Source organism: Otolemur garnettii, unplaced genomic scaffold (genome assembly GCF_000181295.1).
Source record: "Otolemur garnettii isolate 467f Iridium unplaced genomic scaffold, OtoGar3 scaffold00001, whole genome shotgun sequence".
In the NCBI taxonomy this organism is placed as follows: Eukaryota; Metazoa; Chordata; class Mammalia; order Primates; family Galagidae; genus Otolemur; species Otolemur garnettii.
In genome coordinates, this window is record NW_003852396.1 from 61,966,498 (window position 1) to 61,990,298 (window position 23,801).

Here is a 23,801-nt window from a genome sequence, read left to right on the forward strand (position 1 = left end):
TTTTTTCCTACTGAATGGTGTGTCTTGTTTTTCTTTCATTGGCTGTGAATAACTTCCCTGTGATAATGTTTTGTGTTTGAGGAGAATACATAGGTGTTTGATGAATATCCAGAAATGTGTAGCTCAGCCGTATGGATGGTTTAGGTAGATATTGGTTCTTGGAATCATTTATAGGAAAGCTCTGGCTATTCAGGTGTTTATTTCTCCAGCAAAATTACTAATGGAATAAAATAATCATCACTGCATCACTTTCAGTATCTACCTCTCCAGCCTGAGGACCCACTGGTAGCAGTGGCAATACAAAGTTCTTGGGCTTTCAAGTGCAGAGGGATGCTGCAGGCTGCATGGATGGGCACAACTCTGACGTCTTTGCTTATCCTTGGTGGAGGGCTGGTGTTTTCAAAGCTGTTCTTCCTGGCTGCTGGAGCTTCTTTGGCTACTTTTTCTGGAATGTCTCATGTTCTGAACCCCAAGGTATTCTATGCCAGAATGCATAGGACTCTGAGATGCTTAGCAAGTAGCTGAATTAAGCTGAAGTCGCTCTCTGCTTTCCCTCCATTCCCATGTACCCATCTATACAACCTGGTATAGATGATTCATTGTGTTGACCACAGAAGGGAGAAATGCACAAAACAACTGGTGAAGGCTCAAGAATAACATTTTCCTAATTGCCTCAATCATCGTTATCACAGTTTCAACCACACCACGGGTTTTTGACCACACAAAACAGAACCAGGATTGGACCCAGTGGAACCCAAGCCATTCAAATCCGGAAGTACTACTTGAGACAACCACAAGGATGACTGGTAATGGGTTACGCATACTTAAAGATTTTTTTACCCTTCAAAGCCTATGATGCTGCAAAAGTCAATGATCGGGACACAGTGGGAAATTAACACCTCATCCACAAACTCCTAGTGAAGTTTCATGGGGGTACTCAATTGCATTTAAGAGCCATTTATCAACAATACTGTCTGGGCTCAGGGTATTTTGTGTTGTTCATTATAAAAATGAATATACTAAAATGTTTTATGGTGCGGTGCTGCTCTTGACCAAGTGGTTATAGTGGAATAACAAGTAACCATGAAGAAATTCCACACTGATTTTCCCATTCATTTGAAGAAATCCTCCTTGATTTTCTCTTGGGAAAGATCAATGAAGTCACCTCCAATCTTTGAAAGTAGATGCTTAGAGGCACTATTTAGGCATAGAACTGTTAAATACCATGTACTTTAATGGACGAACAAAGTCATTAAAAGTTGGTTGATAACAACTTACAGTGTATTTAACCAACATCACAGTAGAATAGACAGAAGTGGTATTAATAGTTGTGGGGGAAACTGGATCGAGGAGCCACACCCCCCTCTCATTCACCATGGGCACTGTAAAGAAGGGGAGACCCAGCATGTTACAAGAATAGTAAAGATGGCAGTCAGCAGCTCTGGTCTACCTGAGTTAGTGAAGACATTCCAGAGACAGGAAGATTTGTTTAGATACTGGGCACATCTCCTGTTTCCACATAGTAGTATCTTTTGTAGAGCCAGAGCCTGAAAAGCTGCCAAATCTACACACAGTTTTTAGGAATTGTAAGAAAAATGCTAACTGGTTAGGTTGCCCAAAGGCCAATATGTTTAAAAAGTAGATCTGAGATCCAATTTTTGTGTTAAACATTCCTAGAGATTCCATTTGGGTGACTTATGGGTGTTTATGGAAATGTGTCATGAAGAGTGTGTTCTTTTGGTGCAGAGTGGTAGAATCTGGAAAGAAAGATTGACCTGTGAAACAATCTTTGGGAACCTTATTTTCTGTGACGATCTTTAATGAACACACTTTTCCTCCCCACATTCTGTTCCTCACAGAAAGGCATCCCCTGTACACTTGGGAGGGAAATTGGTAGCACACATGGTCTATATTTGATTCTGCAACTGCTCTTTTTCTATTTTTAAGCCCTCCCCCCTTTTGGGGGGGGGTCTTTAATGCTCATAGCTCATACTGTTATTCCTACTGTTTTACAAACATCTCATGTTTTCTAAAATAATCTCGAGTGTCATTACTAGACTATTAGGATAAAACCTCACCCAATAAGAAATATGTGGTCTTCTTCTTTTCTCTATCCCACTGAGAGATGCCTATCTTATTCAAAATTTAAAAATATTATTTTGGATAAAAACAGATTATAGCTTTTTTAAAAACAATGGATCAATTATTTTTCTCACAGCCTTAAAAATGCCTAAAGAGAAAACATAGGAAATGGCCTTTTAGACGCCAAAGGGGTTTAGAACTATGGTTTGAGAGAGATCTTCAGACAACCAAAGTTTCAGACATCAGCTAGAATGCGGGTTAATAAATCCTGGGCATTGCACTGAACATGTCCAACGGGCTTTACATGCCATCACTTACCCCAATAGATTTGATGTTTGCATAAGGATTATGGGCTTGAGTTAACAAAGGAGTCTTCTGATAAGACAAAGAAATAGAAAGCAAGCTGAAATCTCTTGGGAATAAGATGCTGTACTAGTTTCCTTTGGTTCATAACAATATATCTTAGAAATTATTTAGACAGTGTCTATTTAAAGAGAAGAAAGCTATTACACTTCAGAGGAATTAATGAGCCCGTTGTCAAAAAGTGGTCATTGCGGGGTATCAGTGCCAGAGAGTAGTCGAAAAATCAGACTTCATGGAACTTGACAAAGAAAAAGCAGCAAGTGCAGTTCTCAACTCGGTACTCACAAATCTTCAAGGGATTCTGATTGGTGACTTCCAGGCTCTATCAAGTGAACTTTACAACCTCTAGAAAAGAATCAGCCTTCATCTCTTACGATAGGAAGAAGATATTCTGATATACACAAACATAGCATTCTCTGTACGCAAACATACACTCTTGACTTCTTTCACATAGACTCTGAGTAACATGACAGAGTATGTTTGGATTGATTTTTCCGATTTTGTAGTTTTAGTGGTTTTTCCAACTGTATTATCTGTCAAAGAGTAGTAACCTAGTCAGTGGGAAGTAAAACTTAAGATCTGGGCTTTTTTTTTTTTGAGACAGAGCCTCAAGCTATCCCCCTGGGTAGAGTGCCATGGCATCACAGCTCACAGCAACCTCCAACTCCTGGGCTCAAGCGAGTCTCCTGCCTCCGCCTCCCAAGTAGCTGAGACTACAGGCGCCTGCCACAACGCCCGGCTATTTTTTTGGTTGCAGCCATCATTGTTGTTTGGCGGGCCCAGGCTGGGGATTCAAACCCGCCACCTTAGGTGTATGTGGCTGGCGCCTTAGCCGCTTGAGCCACAGGCGCTGAGCCAAGAGATCTGGGCCTTTTTTTTTCTCTCACTGGATAACCAGTTAATCCCAGGAATGGTTTGGCAAATGCAAGGGTAAAATGAGGACAGAAAGTTTTATTTTTTACGGGTCTCTACTGTCATCAATTCACACATACCATTCTCTAAGATAATGAAATACATCCAGTTTTACATCCAATAATGAAATACATCCAATGCTTTGGCTTGGCAAGTTTATAGGCTCTCATTTTCTATATGAACTCAAAATTTACTGAGTTGCTATAGACAAAAATATTGATGACTTTCTGACTTTTTCTGAAGACACAATGATGGAATTTTATTTCACTCATTTTGTCCTTTTAGAACAAAAGTTGAGATTTTAAGAGTGTCACACAATGCTATTGTGTACATAGTGCCCCATATTGACTAGAAAAGTTTTTCTTCCACTCAGTTAATTTTGTTCAAGAGTGATTTTAGCAATTTTATTCTTTTACAGTTTTGTTTCAAAATATTACGGGGGTACAAATGTTTCAGCTACATGGATAGCTCATGTAATGCTTGAGTTAGAACACACACAAGTGTGCCCATCGTCTGAATGGTGTTCATTGTACCCGTTAGGAAGGTCTTTGGATTGTAGCAATTTTAGATGCCATGAGAACATGACCATGTCCTGTGTCAGTGGAGTTGCTAGCATCCCAGCCACCCTAACATCTTCACGCTGGGAAAATCCAGTGCTGGTGCCTTGCCAGTATGTGATTTGGGGTTACCCGGCCAGCATTCAGAAGGCCTCCTACTATGCTGATCCTGTCATAAACTGTCAAACAATATGTTCCTTTCCCCAAAATGGAGCCAAGAGGTTATTCCTTTAACAAATAGCCCTCTCAGATAGGATATGTGAAGCCATAGGCTACAATATAAGAAGGAGAATACTGAGGATTCATAGGCTGTAATCTAGTCCTCACTTTATACCAATTTGACGATACGATTTTGAGTAAATTAAATGCTCTTTGAATCTGTTTCCTCACAAGGAAAATTAAAAGATTGGGCCACTTGATTTCCAGTATCTCTTTCCGACTATCGGTGGCCTGCCTGTCTCCTTGCTACCTTCCTTCTCTACCTTTCTCCCCATGTGTATAGACAGCTGGAGGCGAGGAGCTTAGACAAGCAAGGCTCACAACTGACCTTCTTCTCACAGTCCAGGCGACTCCTAATAGAACAACTGAAGAAACAGCTACCCAGAGAGAACAGTGGTTTGGCAACGGATGGCACGGGGAATATCCCCACACGCCAAAGGAAGACTCTCATTCAAGAGCAGAGACGACTGGTAATGGATGGCGTCACAAGCAAACTTGGGTGGGAACTTCCTTTTGGGTTAAATGTCAGGCCTGGAGGACACTGAAGGAATTGTCATGAGACATTAGGCTCCTTAAGAAATTCTATTGCAGTTAGCACAGAGCCAACCATCACGTGATCACTGCAAATCACCTGAGCAGGAATGGGTACAAGCACAAAAAGGACACACAGGGTCCTTCAGATGTAGTTTGGGGCATCCCCTTGTGAGGCTATCGCAGAGACCCAAATCTTATAAAATACTGCCTTTTATTTTGTCAAAGAATCTACTCTATAATGTGGGTTAAGACCTTACAGTGTTGTTTTATGAAACACTGGCCTCTGAGAAGGCCATTTTGTCAGAACCCCAGTATTTAAAGAAATGGAGCCAGAACTTATGAGAAAAATGACCCCTGTCTGATGACACTTGGTCATGTCTATTTGGTAATTTCTCCTTGCATGTCCAGTGGGGTTTTTTCCCTTCTATTAACAAAAAGACATCTTTTCTAATCTTGAATTGTGGAATTGTGGAAATTAGACTTGAATCTGGTCAAACTCCCATGCATGATTCTTTTCTCTGTGTGACATAAGTATTAAAATGTACTCAGCCTTGGAAAGAGTGTAGATTACAAATACCCAGTCGGTATTCATGAAAACTATTTCCATATTTTTGTTTGCAATATAGAATATAATGCATAAGGGCTTTCCAGTGCATGGCAGAGCAGTGGATTCAGTGACTGGCTGTGTGGTGTGGTTGTTGCTAAAGGGACACTCTTATAATCTTTTCTTCTTATACTTCTCTATTGGCTTACAATGAAGCAGTGTGCTTCATTCTTAGATGTCATTTACACCCTGAATCCCATAGTTTGAAGGTAATGCTTCTAAAGGATCACATTCATGTTTTTGAGATGAATGGCATTTGCTTTCTTGTTTATCACATGAGAAGCTCTCACCTGATTTCTTCCTTAGATCACTGGTAGCCTCATGTGTGTTTGCTGGAGTCTGGTTGTCTCAGGATGACATCATGTGATGGGACTCGTATGCTTCCACCCTCAGGGGACTGTGGCAGCATGGCTTGCGTCAAGAACGACTTTTCCTTCATCTTCCCTTGATGTCTATAACTCATCCTTTATCCACTGCAGAAGTTGCTGATGCTTTTGTCCTCTAGTTCACATGCTGATTTCTAAGAAAATGAGCATGAATGAATCCAAACCTGCTAAAACATTCTGCATTTATGCAACTTCCTTGCCCTCTACGCTAGGAAGATGGTTTCATTGTCTTGTCTAGAGAATAAGATCTTAAAAAAAAAAATCAGTATATCCCCAGCCAAGTGCCCATTAACACTTTGACAATTGCTTGAACTGCATAGTCACAACAGCCTCAGCCTACGCCAACCACCCAAGTCAGAGAATGACAACACTGAGTCAAGAGGACAGTTCCTGGACTGATTACTTCGACCCCATCTCACATCCAATAGGACCAGGTCATCAAACAGAAAGAAGGATGGGTAATAGCCTCTGAACTTTTTATATCTTGTGTTTTTGAAACCTGCCAAGTGATTGTTGCTCTAGAAATATGTAGAAACATGCCCTTGGCTTTAGACCAATCTACTTTCCTAAAGGACTTGCAGTTTCCTCCAACATTAGTTTTCCAGGTAGGAGTGATAGGCTTATTCTTCTGAATACGAAGCCCTGAGCTGAAAGTGAAGAATTTAGCAGGAGGTTTGGCAAAAGAAAACATTTAACACTGAAATATGTCTAACAATGTGAAGCAGTAAGTAATAGATGTGAAACGAAGGTTGCCAACAATAAATGCTAAAGAAATTCAGAGAAACCTCCCACACACCCCGCCTCCCAAAAGCATCAGGGAAAGGTGGATTGGATCTGGTTTTTGAAAAATGGGAGAAAAAAATCTGGATAGTCAGGGAAAGGAAGTGGAGGGAAGCTTTTCTATGCAGGAAACTCATGTAAGGGGAAGCATGAATGAAGAAAAACCAAGGAATGAATATGTCAAACTGAGTGGATCTGTTTGTCATAAAGGAAGATGTGTTTGGGTGGCTAGGTCAGGGCCACTATGTTCAGTGGCTTCTGTGCCACACACAGACGCAGCTTACATGTATGCACAAGGTGCCTCGGGACTCTGAGGACATCCGTGGGGAAAAACCAAGCCAGTAAAAAAACATGAGAATCAATACTAAGTCTCCAGACTGATGAAGAGAAAGAAAGTCCATTAAATTGACGAACATGTCAAGGACAGTACAATTGGTCTTGCTGTAGAATGGTGTGATCGATACCTGTGGGAGGATTCTACTTATAGAAGGGAGGAAGGAGTTTCTAGAATCCATCGTCAGATAAGACTTTTTCCTGGGAGAATATCCATTTGGAGTTTTGATCTGGGCTAGCTGGATTTTCCTCTTTTTTGAAATCTGGGATAGAAGAGTCAGTCACATTTTTGTCCTACAAAGTTTTTTTGTTTTTTTTTTTCACAGAGTCTCACTCTATTGTCCAGGCTAGAGTGCTGTGGCATCATCATAGCTCATTGCAGCTTCAGATTCCTGGGCTCAAGTGTTCCTCTTGCCTCAGCCTCCTGAGTAGCTGGCATTATAGGTGCACACCACCACGCATGACTGATTTTTCTATTTCTTATAGAAACAGGGTCTCACTATGTTGCTCAGACTTTTAGCACGTTAAGGCTACAGCAAAGATGTGGGTGCCCAACATTCTAGCACTTTCTTCTGGAGTCATTAGGAATGGATAAAATCTCCCCAGAGGCAGTATGTGCCATGGGCTTTGACTGAATTGGAGAACCAGCAATATCTATGATGGGTATGGATTGTTTGGCCCCCTATATCATCATAGGACTTGTTGTTTTAGCAGAATAGATCTGTGATAACTATTAAAAACATTGGTCAGTGGGTTCAGCATCTATAGCTCAGTGGTTAGGGTACCAGCCACATACACTGAGGTAGGTGGGTTCGAACTCAGCCTGGGCCTGCTAAACAACAATGACAACTCCAACAAAAAAATAGCTGGGCATTGTGGTGGGCACCTGTAGTCCAAGCTACTTGGAAAGCTGAGGCAAGAGAATTGCTTAAGCCTAAGAGTTAAAGGTTGTTGAGAGCTGTGACAGTACCACTCTACCCAGGGCAACATAATAAGACTCTGTCATAAAATAAAATAAAATAAAATAGTCAGGTGCAGCAGATCACCCCTGTAATCCTGGCAGGTGGGAAGATCAGTTGAGACAGGAGAATCACTTGAGATCAAGTGACCCTGCTCACCCTGCTAAGCAAAGTGAGACCCTATCTCTACTAAAAATAGAAAACTTAGCAGACTGTGGTTGTAGGCACCCATAGTCCCAGGTACTTGGGAGGCTGAGGCAGGAGGATTGCTTGAGCCTAGGAGTTTGAGGTTGCTGTGAGCTAAGCTGAGGTCATAGCACTCTAGCCTGGGCAACAGAGTGAGACTCTTCTAAAATAAAAGAAAAAGAAAAAGACAGGAAACATCTACAAATATCCCAGCAAAATTTCAATATGAGTCATCATTGTACATGTTAAATTACAAAGACCTTCTCATACTCATGTTTTGGGGCAGAATAGTTCGGTGCCATATGCTGCTTCTTATTCCTTGCCCTGTGTACTTCCGTGGCCTCCACTATGTGGTATTGGATGATGACTTTTGTGAAGCAAAAAAGGACTAAATGTGAAAAGAGCTTTTGAAAGAAAGCCCTTATGGCCTGTAAGGGGGGAGATGACAAAATTGTGTCTGAGCCAGAGATCTTTGTCTTTTCTCCACGTGTCAGACTGTAGGTGTTCATAAGAAAGGGGATATTTCTGTTTCTCTGCAAGGCTTGGGTGTCCCATCGTGTGCTCATGTAGAATCCTTCCACAATAAACAAAAATCACAGCTTCCAGAAAACTCAGCCCTTAAAGGAAAGCCAGTTACTTCTTGTGATATCTTTTTTTTTTTTTTGAGACAGAGTCTCAAGATGTTGCCCTGGGTAGAGTGCCGTGGCATCACACTATTGAGCCCAACCAATTCTCTTGCCTCCCAAGCAGCTGGGACTACACGTGCCCGCCACAATGCCTGGCTATTTTTTGGTGCAGTTGTCATTGTTGTCTAGCTGGCCCGGGCAGGGTTTGAATCTGCCAGCTTTGGTGTATGTGGCTGGCACCATAACCACTGTGCTATGGGCCCTGAGCTATTCTTGTGATATCTTTTGAAGAAACAATCATGTATCCCAATTCTGGGAATATAAATCAGTATGTGCTTTCTTTCCTCTTATCCAGGTTGAATACAAAAATAATTTGGCTGTAGACCATAAACCACCCCAAGGTAGTTGTTTAGGTTTAAATCAAGCAATAACATTGATTTAATTCCTTCAGATATGGACTCCAGTCATAGTACAACCCTTCAGTCCACTGCAGATCCAAACACAGGTTTGGTGGAAGACTTGGACAGGACAGGACCTCTTTCAATGACAACGCGTAAGGATAATGACCTATATTCCTCATTGCTGCTTCAGCTCTTGCTCCCATTGGCCAAGATATAGACAGAGCTTGGTGGTGGAATGGTGCCTGTAGTGCTATGTGGCTCAGCTCAGCCCAGGGTGTAAAATACCTTCATTGTCTGCATTTCTTGTGGGGTTCTTTAAACCTGATTTTGCCTTCATTCTTGGAGCCTTCCAGATTCAGTGATTTTATATTTTAAGAAAAGAAAAAAAAGGATGTGAGACTTCATTCAACTCAATTTTCCTTCTCTAAATAGTTATGTCAGTGAAACCTGACCACAGCCAGGAGGGCGGTTCCTCTATGTTTTAACGGACCATCTCATTTCAATTCCCATCTTTCCTCCAATCAGGACAGAAGAGAAGTAGGATTGGTAGCATGGTTGTAAAAAGATATTCGGGGGGCTAGACAATCTTGGAGAGTAGGGGAACCAGGCCCACCCACAGAGAAGTTGCCAGGCTTATTGTTGAGAATTGACCAAGGTGGCAAGGTCCTTGAAAGAAAAAAAGAAGCATTTGCTACTATCTCTTTCTATCACTGGAAAAGTGGTAGGAAGCCATGTTAAACTTCTAGAACACTTTATTTCTTCTACATGTGCAGAGGTAGCCAAGAGATTAACCAAAAGTCATTCATAATCTCATATTCTTGGCAGAATATGAAATAAATTGAGAATTAAGAGGGCCTTCTTGCTACATATAATGGGCAAAGTCTTTCATAGGAGATCTTTAGGCAAAGGAAAAAAATCAAGTATATGCTGACCATCAGCAATACAAATAGCACAGTGTTAAGCATCAAAGGATTTGCATATAGGCCTCTACTTCCACTTTATGTCACTGCTGCCTTTTGTTCTAAGGTCGGGTTTGGGATTCAGTGCATGTCTCTCTCCTGGCTATAATATCTATGTGGTGGTGCACATGGCTTATGAAGTTCTTATACCTGCAATTCAGAGGTCAGTACTTTCCTTTGAAGAACACAAAAGAAATGAACTCAACAGTCAAAGTGATTTCAGATATGGGCATTTGTTCAACCTCAGATTGGTGTATGTCACTGAGGGCCCTGTGTTTGCCCAAGGAAGCGTTTCATTGGAGCAGTGATGAGCATCCCCAGCCACAGATGAGATCAAAACCCCAATAATAGAGTAAAATGATATCTTTGATTTAATGATCACTCTAACAGAGTTAAGTATTTCCTTGTATCAACTTGATCTGAGTTACTCGAGCAGGTCATTCTAGATGGGCTTCTTTCTCCTTTGGGGCCAGAGGTGTGCTGAAGGCTATCACAGTGCTTATTTTCCCTACACTTACACTTCATGAGCCATGGTTAGGTGCTCTTGATTATTGAAGCGAACACTGAAATTTGAACATTCCTTTCTCCATAGTCTGGTTTTCCTGAGTGACTGGCAACAGTCACTGATCCAACTGGGCCAGGACAATCCAGGAGTAGACAAAATTTTAGCTCAGTCTCCACTTTGTCACTTTACCTTGGTTGACTATACTGAGAAATGACGGTGTTAAAGGCCAACTAGGGGCTAAACAGAATTCTTCTGTATATTTCTGTCAGTCAGAGGAGAGTGCTGTGCACAGACCTTGGTCTTCCTGTGTACTTAGCCATCTGACTCTACTATCGCTATATCCTCCCTGTTAGCAGATAAAAGGAGTAATATAATGGCTTCAAATTAATGGTGGATTCATCCCTCATTGAAACAGAGCAGAGTCATTCTCAGAGCTTCTCTACATCACATGGAGGTTTGGAAGAAGATAAAGAACATCCAACAACTTCAACTCTGACATCAAGCAGTAAGGAGCATAAAGCCCAGTTGGCTTCAGCTATCGATAGCAATCAATAAGTTATGGGTGCTTTTGCAGTGTCTCTGGTGGAGGTGTGACAGCTGGCTGCTGTTATGCTGTTACTCTTGATTATAAGGTGCGTCTGGTGATGGTTCTCTGATTTTTCTTTAGATCCCTTTCTTGTAGACCTCTTAGAAGACATTGCACATCATGTACTAAGTGAAAATTATAATTCTTAATCTTAAAGGTTGGGTTTCTTACATTGTAGAGTTAGTGATGTAGTTTTAAAATAATGGATTGCTTATATGTAATTCACAATTGATGTAAAAATCTGATTATGTCACTGTCCATATTCCTTACATTAATATTATTTTGCCATTTGTTCTCTGGAACTTAGCTCCATGGTACTGGTGACTAAAAAGGAGTTCCCTCTGGCAAAAGAAATGATAATTAAATTAGTAGCCTCAGGTCTTTGAAACTTTGCATTTGCTATTCTGGTTGAGGGCAGCATAATTTTACCTTTGAATCCAGTGACGTGTTTTCTCCACTTCATCAAAGGTGGATCCCATTGAGAAAGAGCTCAAGATTTTCTAGTACCTGATTTGACTCCAAGTTCACAGTTATAGTGGCATAAGCCTTACCTTAATAACCCAGACAGATGTTACATCACATGCCTCTTCTGGGTATTAGGATCACCAAAATCTCTTCTGTTGAGTGATGTCCAGATTGTGTCTGTTGCAAAATATTGATTCTGTTCAACAGTGTGACAAACTTCACCATCATTTGCTCCTGACTTATGGGTAACAAGTGGAAAGCTTTCGCAGAATTGCACATCCTAAAGATGAGCACGTGGTGGGTGGCAAATCCTACAAATGTGGGTTTATCATTGGTTCCACCTCCAAACAGATAGGAATGATGACAGAGGTGGAAGAAGAGGTCAAAGTCGTTCTGAAGGCTCAACTACTTTACTGGAAGGTTATATGACTCATTATCCAGACATGAAGGAAAACAGGACTCTCATCCCCGTCACCCCTGCTAAGACGGGGTCCTTTGGAGGTACTGAAGTCACTGTTGTTGGAGATTCCAACTCTAACATTGATCTCGCCTTCTCAGGTAATTTGGCCCTTTGTTATCTGGTGTGCTTTCTCCAAGAGAGAGAAACAACATACACTTTCATATGAGAGGGGGCATTCTGCACAGGCTGCGATTAGTTTGTGATATGGATTTCATCACTGGTCATCAATTCCAGTGCAAGGAAACTTGGACTTATTTTAGATAAAATAATGCTTCCATTTGCCAATGACTTTGCCATTTAGCGTGTGTGCGCGACTTGATTGGGTGTTACGGTGGAATTGCTTTGTCTTCTTCCTGATCTTGTGATCTATCCAGTTGAACCATATGAAATTGATCATTTTGTAGGTCAGAATAATCGAACATTAGCAATCTCATTTGATTCAACTAATACATGCTGCCTATTGAATAAGGTTTTACCCAGCTTATGAATAATTTTCATATACAGCTAGTATCTTTGGCTCTGAAATTAATTTTGGTGATGGGTTGATCGATTTTACTTTTGGTGATGGGTTGGTGGATAAACCTCTTCTAGTTCCGATGCACACTTAAAACGTTGTGATGTAATCCACTGGTAATGAGTAGGGACACTTCTCTTATTGTAAAGGCAGAGATGACCGAAGATAACTTACTCAGTTAAATTTGACATGGATCCCAAAAGAGATACTTCCTCTCAAATAACCGATCCTGTCTACTTCTGCCTTTTTTTGTTCCCCCATTTGCATTAGGAAATTGATACCAAAGAAAGGGAAACTGGAAAATGCCCACTCTAGTAAAGCAAGTAAAAAGTGATTCTCTCCTCCTAGGGCCAGTTTTCCAAGTGCTTAATAACTTTAAATATTTATTTTTTGGACCAGAGATTTTTCTCCCCTAAAAAAATGAAAAAAAGAAGCAAAGGATAACTTATGAGCATCCAGGATATAAAACAGATGACAGTTGTGATGGGGACAGAAAGTCCACGATGCCACAGGCTTGGCCTCTGTCCTCTGGGCTGCTCACCCCATGGCTTCAAAGAAAACAATGTAAGAAAATGCTGACCTCAGCGATATTGGCACAACAAAGCCCCTTACGCTTGCCAGCTCTTTATTCTGCAAGGTCCTGCTCTCCCTCGTTACAAATTCCAAGTACCACTGTTAATATTCATCTGAAGAAATAAATCTTAGAGCACTGCCTTGTTTCTCTTGGCAAAATAAGGCTTGGTGTGCAGCCTAATGAATTTAAATTTTAAATGGCAACTCTAACGGTCACGGTATCCTAGAGGGTTTACACCATCATGTTGTTAGCAAATCAAATGCTTTTTACAAGATTGACATGATCGTCACCTGTGCTCATTCCTTCTCTGTTCCACAGTGGTCTGGACAGATTTTTCGTGATTCTCCAGGGATTAAAGGATTAAGTGATCCAGTTCTCATCCTTGGTTTTCTTCCAAAACACTCCTTTAAGTCTCATTTCTGCTCATATGTTTTTTTTTTCCCCTCAGTAATTGTGATGCTTAGTGTTAAAGCTAAAGCATGTGGAATTGTGGTGGCAGTGGTGGTGGTGACAGTGGTGGTGGTGGTGGGGTTGGTGATGGTGATTTGGGTAGTGGGAGCATCGGGATGACACTTCAGCAAATGCTGTTTTCAGTTACTCTACGTGTCCTCCAAAGGGCACAGTAATCTGTCTCTTTAATACCATCACATGAGTGATCACAGGTCACCCGCCTCCACCTTCTCTCATCTAGGAAATGGTGACAAGCAGGTTACCGTATCTGTGTTTCTCACAGGCTCCTTCATGATGGACAACTATAGCCATGTTAGGGAACAATTATCCTGTGATTTTTTTTTTAACATTCCAATATACTTTTGAAAACTAAGAGTAGGGGATGGAGTTTCCATATACTGGACTGAAGATTTGACCTATAGATTTCGACTTTCAGCAGTTCATGAGTTTACCTCAATCTAAAGCCCCATGGAATGTTTGAGAAGATGCGATTTTATTAACTAGTCATGTTGAAAATAGAGACTTAACTTTTGAAAAATATTATTTTTAACTTATCTAATACCCAGATACATATTGTTTACATATTAGCTATCATCTCACCATTTTTTTTACTTATTTTTAAACTCTTCTTTCTCTCAATGAGCCATTGAGTTTTCTCTTTGAATCTTTACATTATCCGATCCCAAAATTCTTTACTGCCAACCAATTTCCTGCCTCAGAGAAATCTCTTTAATGTGTCATGTCCTAGGACAGAGTTCACCCATTTCCCTGAACTGTATTTCTCAGAATCCAATTCATATAGTCCTTACTTAAAATCCACAATGTCTAGTCTCAACTTCAGGCCTGCAAAGACATCATAATATTTTTGTTAGAGTGTTCCTTGCTACATGTCTTGGATTTATACCAAAACCAAGTTTCTGCAAAACTTTTTTTTTTTTTTTGCACTTTTTGGCCAGAGCTGGGTTTGAACCCACGACCTCCAGCATATGGGCCAGCTCCCTACTCCTTAAGCCATAGACTCCACGTCTGCAAAACTTCTTATGGTCATCCTTCATACTGCCTGCCCTGGTTTCCTTAATTTTTTTTTTTTTTTTGAGACAGAGTCTCACTATGTCACCCTGGGTAGAGTGCTGTGATGTCACAGCAACCTCCAACTCCTGGGCTTAAGCGATTCTCTTGCCTCAGCCTCCCTAGTAGCTGGGACTACAGGCGCCCACCACAACACCTGACTTATTTTTTTTGTTGTTGTTGTAGTTGTCATTGTTGTTTGGCAGGCCAGGGCTGAGTTCAAACCTGCCAGCTCCAGTATATGTGACTGGCGCCCTAGCTGCTGAGCTACAGGCACTGAGCCTAGTTTCCTTAATTTTGATTTAAGCTCTAGCCTATTCCTTAGTGCAATAAGCAGTAATTTTTTCTTTCTGTTCCTTCTGTTTTGAATAGGGTCTTACTCTGTTGCCCAAGCTGGAGTGCAGTGGCACCATCAAAGTCACTGTAACCTAGAACTCTTGGACCCTAGCAATCCTCCTGCCTCAGCCTCCTGAGTAGCTGAGACTAAGGCATGTGCTACCACACCTGGCTCATTTTTTCTTTATTTTTTGTGGAACCAGGGTGTCACTTTGCTGTGCAGGTTGGTTTTGAATTCCTGGCCTTAAGGGATCCTCCTACCTTGGCCTCCCAAAGTGCAAGGATTACAGGCATGAGCCACCATGCCTGGCCTGGCAGTAATTTGAGGCACTTTTGCCATCATTTTTTATTTACCTTTAAGAGACTATGCACTTTCAATGGTCTGTATGGAACGTAAAGAAATGCAAATGGCTATATACATGGAAACGCACAGTTGTGACCTTTCTTGATTACTCATTGCAGGAGACCACGACTCATCCAGGGACTCCAGCCCGGGCGGCCATACCACTCATGGATCTGAATCAGATGGTGAGTTTGGAACCACCTAAGTCATTCATAGTCATAATCATCGAACCTGGTGATTATTAATGAAGTTTGAGTCAGTGTCTCTAGAGAAGTGGTATTCAAACTTTCTTAGCATATGCTACAATTACAGGGATGGGATCTGCCCTTAAGGTTTCTGATTCAGCAGGTCTGGGGTATAGCCCAAGTGTTTGCATGTCTAATATGTCCCCCTGGGAGGGCTGATATTACTGGGCAGGGACTACTCTTTGTAAACTACTGTGCTGGAGAAGAGTCTTGCATCTGAAAGGCTCAGAAGGACTTCAGCAATTGAATGTTCCTATTACACCAGCATGGATTTTGGAATAAGAATTGTTTTGAGTTTGATCCCGCTCCACATATTAACTGAACGTGATGCTTAAAGGGTCTGAGACAAAATTTCCTCACTAATAAACTTGGAATAATAATAAGTGTTAGAGGGCTAAAACACTTTTAGTGTTTTAAAATCTAAATGATAAAAAAAAAATAAATGATAGGATATGGGTAAAGCATTTAGCATAATCCCACACACAATCTGAGAGCTAGCATATATTGAGAGTTTACCGTGCACTGGAGGCATTATTCTAAACACTTCACCTGTATTAGGTTGGACCATAGAAACTGCCATTGCTATTATAGGTCAAGAACAGTCAGTATCAGCAAACTCATAGAATTCATCTCATATTAACTCATTCAGTTATCCTACAAACACCGTGACTTATGTAAGTACTACCATTATCCCCATGTTACAGATTAGGACACTGAGGCTCACAGAGGGTAAGTAGCTTGGCAGAGTTGATGTGACCATTGAGCACTGGAGCCAGGTTTTAGGCCTGGGGGTCTCATATTGCTTCTTATAATCACAGTCTGGATAAAGAATTCTGTAATGACCATAATCACTGCCAAGTATGCCTTGTTAAATGCACTCCTGCTTACTGTGACTCAGAGCATACCCCTGTAAACATTACTCCAGGCAGCAAAAGTCTGACATGAGACAGATTTGCTAATGACCTCTAACGCTGGGACTATTGAAAGGTCTCCATGGGCATTACAAACTCAGATGACCACATGCAAACCAATGAATCCACATACATTATTAATTGTATTATATCCTCCTATTTTAAGGCCAGAGTTGGAGTCAGGGTTTTCTTCAGTCTTACATCACATTTAAAGCAAGTGTGATGATGGATATTTATGTGATGACTTTGAGAATAACCTTTTACATAGGAGCTCTAGGAGATAGGCATTCATTTGAGATGCCTCTGATATAAAGACAGGAGTCTCAGGTTCCCAGGGGACGCTGGGCAGGGCACTTGCTCTTTCTCAGCCCCAGTTTTCTTACTAGTAAGAAGGAAATCAGATCACCTGCCTCGGTTGCCTCTGAGAGTTCTTATAGGGAACACAGGATATCAGGAATATAAAAGTATCTTGGAAATGGTAAACAGTTACTGCTAAAAATCATGCTCTGTAAAACTAAGAGACCCCAGCTATGCCAAGGTGGTTCTTGAACCATCAGTATAGACATAACCTAGGAGCTTGTTGCAAAAGCATAATCTCTGACCAAACCAATCCTACTGAATCAGGGTCTGCATTTCAACCAGACTAACCCTCATCCAGGATCCCCTGTGTTTTTATGCACATTAAAACTTGAGAAGCTCTGTCCTGGCCTGCTTTTCTCACAGTTGAAGCCATTGAATGACCCTGTGCACACGTCTTAGATGGGACTTCATTTCTCAACTTGAATACTAAATGCCTCCTCTCTTTGGGAAACGTGTTTTGGCCAGGCCTACCCTGGCCGGATTTGTGGATGTCTGGGGCTCCAAGCAAGGCCTGCTATCTCTCATCCATCTTCTTGGGCTTTTGCTTGAAGTGAGAATTAGGTGGGTGGGAGCTGGTGCCTGTGCAGGTATCTATTGTTCAAACAGGAGGTTCCATCTTGTTGTTCACATACCCAGATCTTTCCTTACTGGGAGCACTATTCTTGGAAGATCAAAATAAAGAGGTTCTGATCCATTAATGGCTTCTCTTTCAAATGTCCAAGGCTGCTGTGAGTCAGAAAAGAGACCAGCCGAGTGACTATCCTGCTTAGGTAGCTTTCAGGTGGCCAAAGACCTCTAGTTTGGTTGGCCAATGTCCCATGTCTTGTGTAGATGAAAACCTGCCAACCACAAGAATAGTGGAAGATGGGTAGGGAAAGTGCCTTGCTCTCCTTTGGAGTCTTGGAAAATTAAAGGTTGCTGTCAAACCAGGATGGGCCAGACGTCTGGTAAGAACTTGCTTTGTTCCCTTTGAGTTGTAACAAAACATCAGATTGTATAAGCAAGAGTCATCCTACCCCCAAATAACCACTGCAACCAAGATTTCAGTCAGTCTAAAGGTTGACTCTCTAAGGAAAGCTTTCACCATCTTCAGTCACTAATTTGCCAAACAAACGTCTCTGAGACTGGTTTCCCTTTGGTGGCCTTCAGGATTCTACAGTAGGTTCAAATTAGGTGAGGGAAAAATGTTCATTTGAGTGGGAGACTTTCAAATTTTGTTTTAAAGCAGTGGAAAAATTTTTTTTTAATTCTTGATGCTTTAACTTGAGTCTTTTCACAAGATGTCATAGAATTTTTCTTGGAAAGCGTGTTGCCACCCTCATTTTAAGGAGTCTCTTGTTCTGACTTGTGGGGTCTCTGTCTTTGGATACCTCTTTCCAGTTTGAGGTCTTTTGTTCATTTCCTTATTTTGTTTTTAGCAGTAGAAAATATCAATTCTTCCGTCAAGGTGTGTTACAATAATATTTTATCAAGGACTTTAATAGGTTGGTTTTTCATAGATAGAAAGAGCTGCTGCCCCTCCCCCAACACCCACCCTATTTTTTTATGTGTGTGCCTTGGCTTCTGTGATGGTATTAGATGGCATTTTCAGATTTACTTGGGGTTTTGTGGATCACAAGCATTCCCTAGGGGACTTGTTAAAGTGAAGATTCTGATTTGGTCGATGTGGGAGGAGGCCTGAGATTCTGTATTCCTAGCAATCTCCCAAGAGATATCTCTACCTTATGGCTGGTCCAGGGACCACACTTTGAGTAGCAAGGTCTTATGTTGAAAATAGAAGATGACATGAGACTACCATTATCGTGAACTTCTTTAAACCTCTGTAAAGAAAAAAAAAAAAACCCTCTGTGGACTCTATGACTTTCCCTATCTTATGAATGAGAATGACCAAGACTTGGAGAGGGTAAGTTGACCCAGGAAACATGGCTGGCTAGCAAGAGACAGATACAGGACTTGAATCCAGGGCTGTCCAGCTCTAGAGCCCAAAGTCTTCAGCACTGCCCAGTATAGCACTCCTGCTGAGAATTCTCCTGTTCCTTTTTTTTTTTTTTTTTGAGACAGAGCCTCAAGCTGTCCCCCTGAGCAGAGTGCCGTGGCATCACAGCTCACAGCAATCTTCAACTCCTGGGCTCAAGCAAGTCTCCTGCCTCCGCCTCCCAAGTAGCTGGGACCACAAGTGCCCACCACAACACCCGGCTATTTTTTGGTTGCAGCCATCATTGTAGTTTGGTGGGCCCAGGCTGGATTCGAACCTGCCACCTTAGGTGTATGTGGCTGGTGCCTTAGCCACTTGAGCCACAGGCGCTGAGCCATCTCCTGTTCCTTGATACAGAATAACATTACAAACTTTAGCCTTCATCAGATTGGACAGTTTTTTGGGGGGAGGGGGATGTCATTCATGTAACACTTCATAAACATCTGTATCTTTAATCTATGAAGAGCTTCTGAGTGATTCAGAATGTGGCAGGCAGGCCTGTGTCGGCTGTGTAAGGAACTCACGCTTCAGCCTTCCAGACTTCAGCTGAGAGATACTGTTGTTTCTCCCTTTAGGACACTTCACTGGGAGTCAAGAAGGCGGAGCAAACACAACTTCAGGTCCTATGAGGAAACCCCAAATTCCAGGTGAGTTTTCAACTGGATAGGAGAAAAAGATGCTTAAAGCAGGTTTCTTGGAATGTCCAGGGAAAAAAGAAGAGACCCATCCAAAAGCACATTCTCTGAAATGCCCAGCTTTTGAACCTGATCGCTTGTTTTTGCAAGTGAAAGGATGAATGAGAGTACTACAGCCCCTTGGTGGGAAAGGATGGAATAGTCTTTTCTTCCAGGGTCCCTTAGACTGCTCAAGCTCATATATTCAGACTTGTCCCAAAGAAGTGGTAGGTATCAAAGCTTCCTTCCCACGTGAGTTAACCCCCTGAGGGCCTCCATGTCATACCCAGGTTCTACCTATCCCAAACTCTGCTTCCCCCTTATCTCTGGAGTCAGGGTGAAGCATGTAATTTTCTTCTTAAGGTACAGACAGGGTGGAGCTTCAGGGCCCATTTGTGTTGGGGAGAGTGAGAACATCCTTCTGATCCCCAAGCCATGTTTTTTTATCGGGGACCTGTAGACAGAAGAAACTCTTCCAGGAAAGTGTTACTCATGCAGTGAGAGAGCTGAGACCCTCAGCTCTGAGACCCTCAGCTCTCCCGAGCATCAAGACTTAAGGCATTTGATGAAAATTCTTTACTTGCCTAGAGGTCTAATTCGAGCATTTGTAAAAGGGAAATTACCCCCACACACACCTGAAAAAAAGTGTTCTCCTAAGGTTGTAAATTACCCTTCCAATTCTCCCTTCTCCAGGGGTCTCCAGAGTGAGCCTCCCCCGGGGAAAGGGAAGGATGTGCTGTGGTCTTGCTACTTTGCCACAGCTTGTATGAACACAGCTGAAGGCCGAGCACGTGGGAGGAGGGGTGGGGGAAGCAAGAAGGCTGGGGTGTTCTCAGGTGGCAGCCTTCCTCCATGTTCTGGTGAGAGTCCACACGTGGGACACGCCAGGGCCTGATACCAGTCAGGGTGCACAGAGGTGGGGGTGGGGAAAGCCATGGTACCCTGTTGCCAGCCTCCCCTCCCCCAACTCTAAACCAGATACAGGTGAAGCTAAGGTAATGCCAAGCAGTAAATCAGAGGAAAACCAGAACTTCCAAAGAGAAGGGCGCCATGAACAACTTGTCCTCTTTCTACTTTCTCAAGCCCCCCAATTCATTGCACAGATGTATAACCCACTTTGCAGATGAATTTATTTGAGTTGTCAGGTCGTATGTGCATCTTGTTAGAGAACCCTGATTTGAAAACATGTGCATAATATTTTATTAGTTCCACAAGTGATACACGATTATTGAAGATATTTTAGAAAATGCCACTAAAGCAAAAGGGTGACAATATAAATCACTGGTTATCTATCTCACCATCTAGAAATGCCAGGGTTACGATGTTTTATTATATGTCTTTCTGGTCATTCTTCGATGTAATTTAAACAGCAAAATATGATTCCTACAAGCTCTTTAGTAAACATACCCTACTGGTTGTCCATACTGGTGCATATCATTAAATACATAATTTTTTTTTTTTAATGTATGGTAGGACATAATACATGTGCCCTAATCTATTTAACCAATTCCTTACTTTGGGATATTAGGTAATTTTCCAACTTTTACTATTATAAGTAGCAAAGTAATAAACATCTTTATAGCCAATTCTGAAGTCTTATAAATTCATGGAGGTGTAACAGCTAGATCACAAGCATGAGTATTTGGAAGGCTATTAACAAGTGTTGCCAAATGACCCTCCCAAGAGCCAGCTGACTTTCCTTCCCCCTCCCTCTGCTCCACACACTAGAAGGTGGCTTCCATCTTTGGATAATCAAATGTAAGCTGGCTGCTCTTATATAGGAAAAGAATGTTTCTTTCAAAAGAGGCATACTTTCCTTTAATCTACTTAATAATATTGCACCAACGGCATCTACAAGTCTCAACGAGTCATTCTACACATCTTTGGAAACATGTTTCTCTTGGGGGAACTTGAAAATCCTGACTGGTGACAAAAGATTAAAGCAAGAAGCCTGCTAGACAAACATGTATAGCAAAATTGCTCTTCCAGAATTATCTGCCTGTTGGCTGGACCTATTGGTGGGACCCCTCGGCAGTGTTGTTTGTGTTTCTTGTTTGGACCAGGTCAATTTATAAAGTGCATTTTTATTTTAACAAAGCTTATTTCTGAAGCTCATACGTGTCCTCTGGTTTACTCACAACAGAATGGCTGATCATCTTGGCTTCCCTCTTGGCCCTGGCTTTGATTCTGGCAGTTTGCATCGCTGTCAACAGTCGAAGAAGGTAAGGGGACGTCCCTTGGGATTCCACCTGTGAAAGAACACCACGTAAACATAGGCTTTCTATTGCTGCTCAGAGTGTAGCCCCTGGAACCAGCAGCCTGGGCACCCTAGAATCTTGTGAGAAACAGAATCTCAGACCCAACCCCAGACCTCCTGTGTCTCCTTGCATTCTGACAAGATTCCAGGAATCTGTGTGCAGGGTACAGTTTAAGAAACTCTTATCTGTCCCTTTATTTAGAGAGTGGAGACATCTCTCACTTTTCTGACCACCACTTTTAAATAGAGATTGACTCTTTTGTGGCTTTTGATTTTTTCAGAGGTAAACTTCCTGGAGATGTTATCTGATAAAAGTCACGAAATATCTCACCAGGAAGGCACACAAAAGTATATACTCGGTCGATGATTCAGTAAACAAATATTGAGAGCGCTCACAACACACAAAATGCGTAAAGATTTAGGGATTGGTCATCCCCTGTAGCCTGTCTGAGGCCCGGGGGACCTGTAAGAACCTTCTCCAAAGCAGGCGTTGGTTTTGTGTTTTTGTTTATTGTTTTGTACGACTTATTTTCTATTTCCTGTAAGCTGCAGTGGAAAGGGTTCAGGTTACAGACGAGAAGAGCTTCCTAACAGTGAGGTTTATGAAACCAGGAAGAGCTTTTTTCTAATTTTTAAGAGGAAAGTCGGAATGAGGACAGTCAACTTCTAGAAGCAGCATGTGGGCTGTTTTCATATCTTTAAAAGTTACTTTCTCTCCCTGCATCTACCAAGGCCTATTGTCTTGGAAGTTATCATATATATGTGTGTATAATATAATATATACATGACAGGTACATATAATATATGATATATACATGGCAGGCATATATATGTGATATTATATAATGTGTATATATATATGATATTACACATATATTATATATACATGGTATATAGCTGGTTTAGCCATAACCAAATTTTAGAAATAACACTTCCTAAAGTGAAATGAAGAAAAACAATAATTCTAGTAACAGAGAAGATAAACTTTAATGGAGGTACTCCAAAAGTCGTCTAAATTCCCTGTTCCTAATGCTATAAAGATACATTCTTTTCCTCTGAGCATATGCATAGGGACAAGAAACCTTTGGAATGCCCTGGAGAGTGCTTCTTTTTAGCAATCTTGTAAGGTGAAGGAATATTATTTCCGAGGTAGGCCACCTTTCCTGACCCAAGATTATCTTGCCGGCCAGAGAATGGCCTTTGGTTTGGGAGAAAACATAAAGAGAATTATAGAGTCTTTCCTGTTGCCGTTTGGAAAGCATCACACGGCTCGTTACAACCCCAGGCGTAGCCCATGAAGCCTCTCTCATGATCTGAGAAAATCAGATAATGCTGTTTTACACGGGCACGAGTTAATAAAATGTTAAAATCAAACAGCTGTCCATAGGTTTGAAGGCATAATAAAACAAAGCAGTTCATGATAGCTGATTACTTCAGGAACAAAAAACGAGAAGCAAAAATCTAAAAGACTTCCTAAAGGCTCCTGTGACTAAACAGAGAGAGAGCGAGCCTCCTGTAGATGACTTGAAGTCATGTGACCTGGGGGTGTCCTCACAAAGAGTCTTTATACTTCCCCTCCGCTTCCTTGTTTTCCCTTGGATTACTTTTGTTCAATTAAATATGAATTTCCCATTGTTTGGAGCCAGCCCTTTTGTTCCCGGCCCCACTTTTGCTCACATACACAATCCATAAGCTTTGTGCATGTCACCATAGAAACGCTGGCCCAGATGCTGTCGACGTAGGGGAGACTGCAGCGAAGCATCTCAGCTGTCCCCAGGAGCAGCTGGAGCCCAGGCATTGTGGTTGGGTGGCCCCCATGTCACTCCCTGCATTCTCAACAGCAGAGAAGGGGCCTTCTTTCTACCCCCTCCCTCCTCCCAAGACCGGCAGTCACCCTAGCAACACACAAACAGGGACACACAGGACCCAGCACAGCAAGGATCTCACCGAGAAAGTAGCTGCTTGGACGCCATAAATTACTGTGTCCTGATTTGATAATTGAAAACAGATTTGCCATGCAGCCAAAGGGTGGTGAACGGCTGCGTGGGCCCCTTCTCGTGTACTAAAGCGGACAACCCATTTCTAATCTTCTTAAAAGGCTGGAACCTTTCTGCTTTGGGCATTACATTTAAGAGAGGTAGAGAATCCTATTTTCATCAAGGAAAGTTTGATTGAAA

General features: G+C 41.8%; 1 protein-coding gene across 3 annotated transcripts in view; it reads left to right on the plus strand.

The window, feature by feature from the left end:
• CD44 (CD44 molecule (Indian blood group)) overlaps nt 1-23,801 on the plus strand; it is an 85,647-nt gene that overhangs the window by 57,781 nt on the left and 4,065 nt on the right. The window contains exons 8-17 of one of the 3 annotated variants that reach the window (XM_023509242.1): nt 693-813; nt 1,305-1,415; nt 4,470-4,615; nt 5,987-6,115; nt 8,993-9,094; nt 10,822-10,911; nt 11,809-12,015; nt 15,322-15,387; nt 19,269-19,340; nt 21,511-21,589. In XM_023509242.1, coding sequence (XP_023365010.1) covers nt 693-813; nt 1,305-1,415; nt 4,470-4,615; nt 5,987-6,115; nt 8,993-9,094; nt 10,822-10,911; nt 11,809-12,015; nt 15,322-15,387; nt 19,269-19,340; nt 21,511-21,589 — 1,123 coding nt within the window. The remainder of the gene's footprint in view (nt 1-692; nt 814-1,304; nt 1,416-4,469; nt 4,616-5,986; nt 6,116-8,992; nt 9,095-10,821; nt 10,912-11,808; nt 12,016-15,321; nt 15,388-19,268; nt 19,341-21,510; nt 21,590-23,801) is intronic. The other 2 variants (XM_012803646.2, XM_023509248.1) reach the window with 2 other exon arrangements.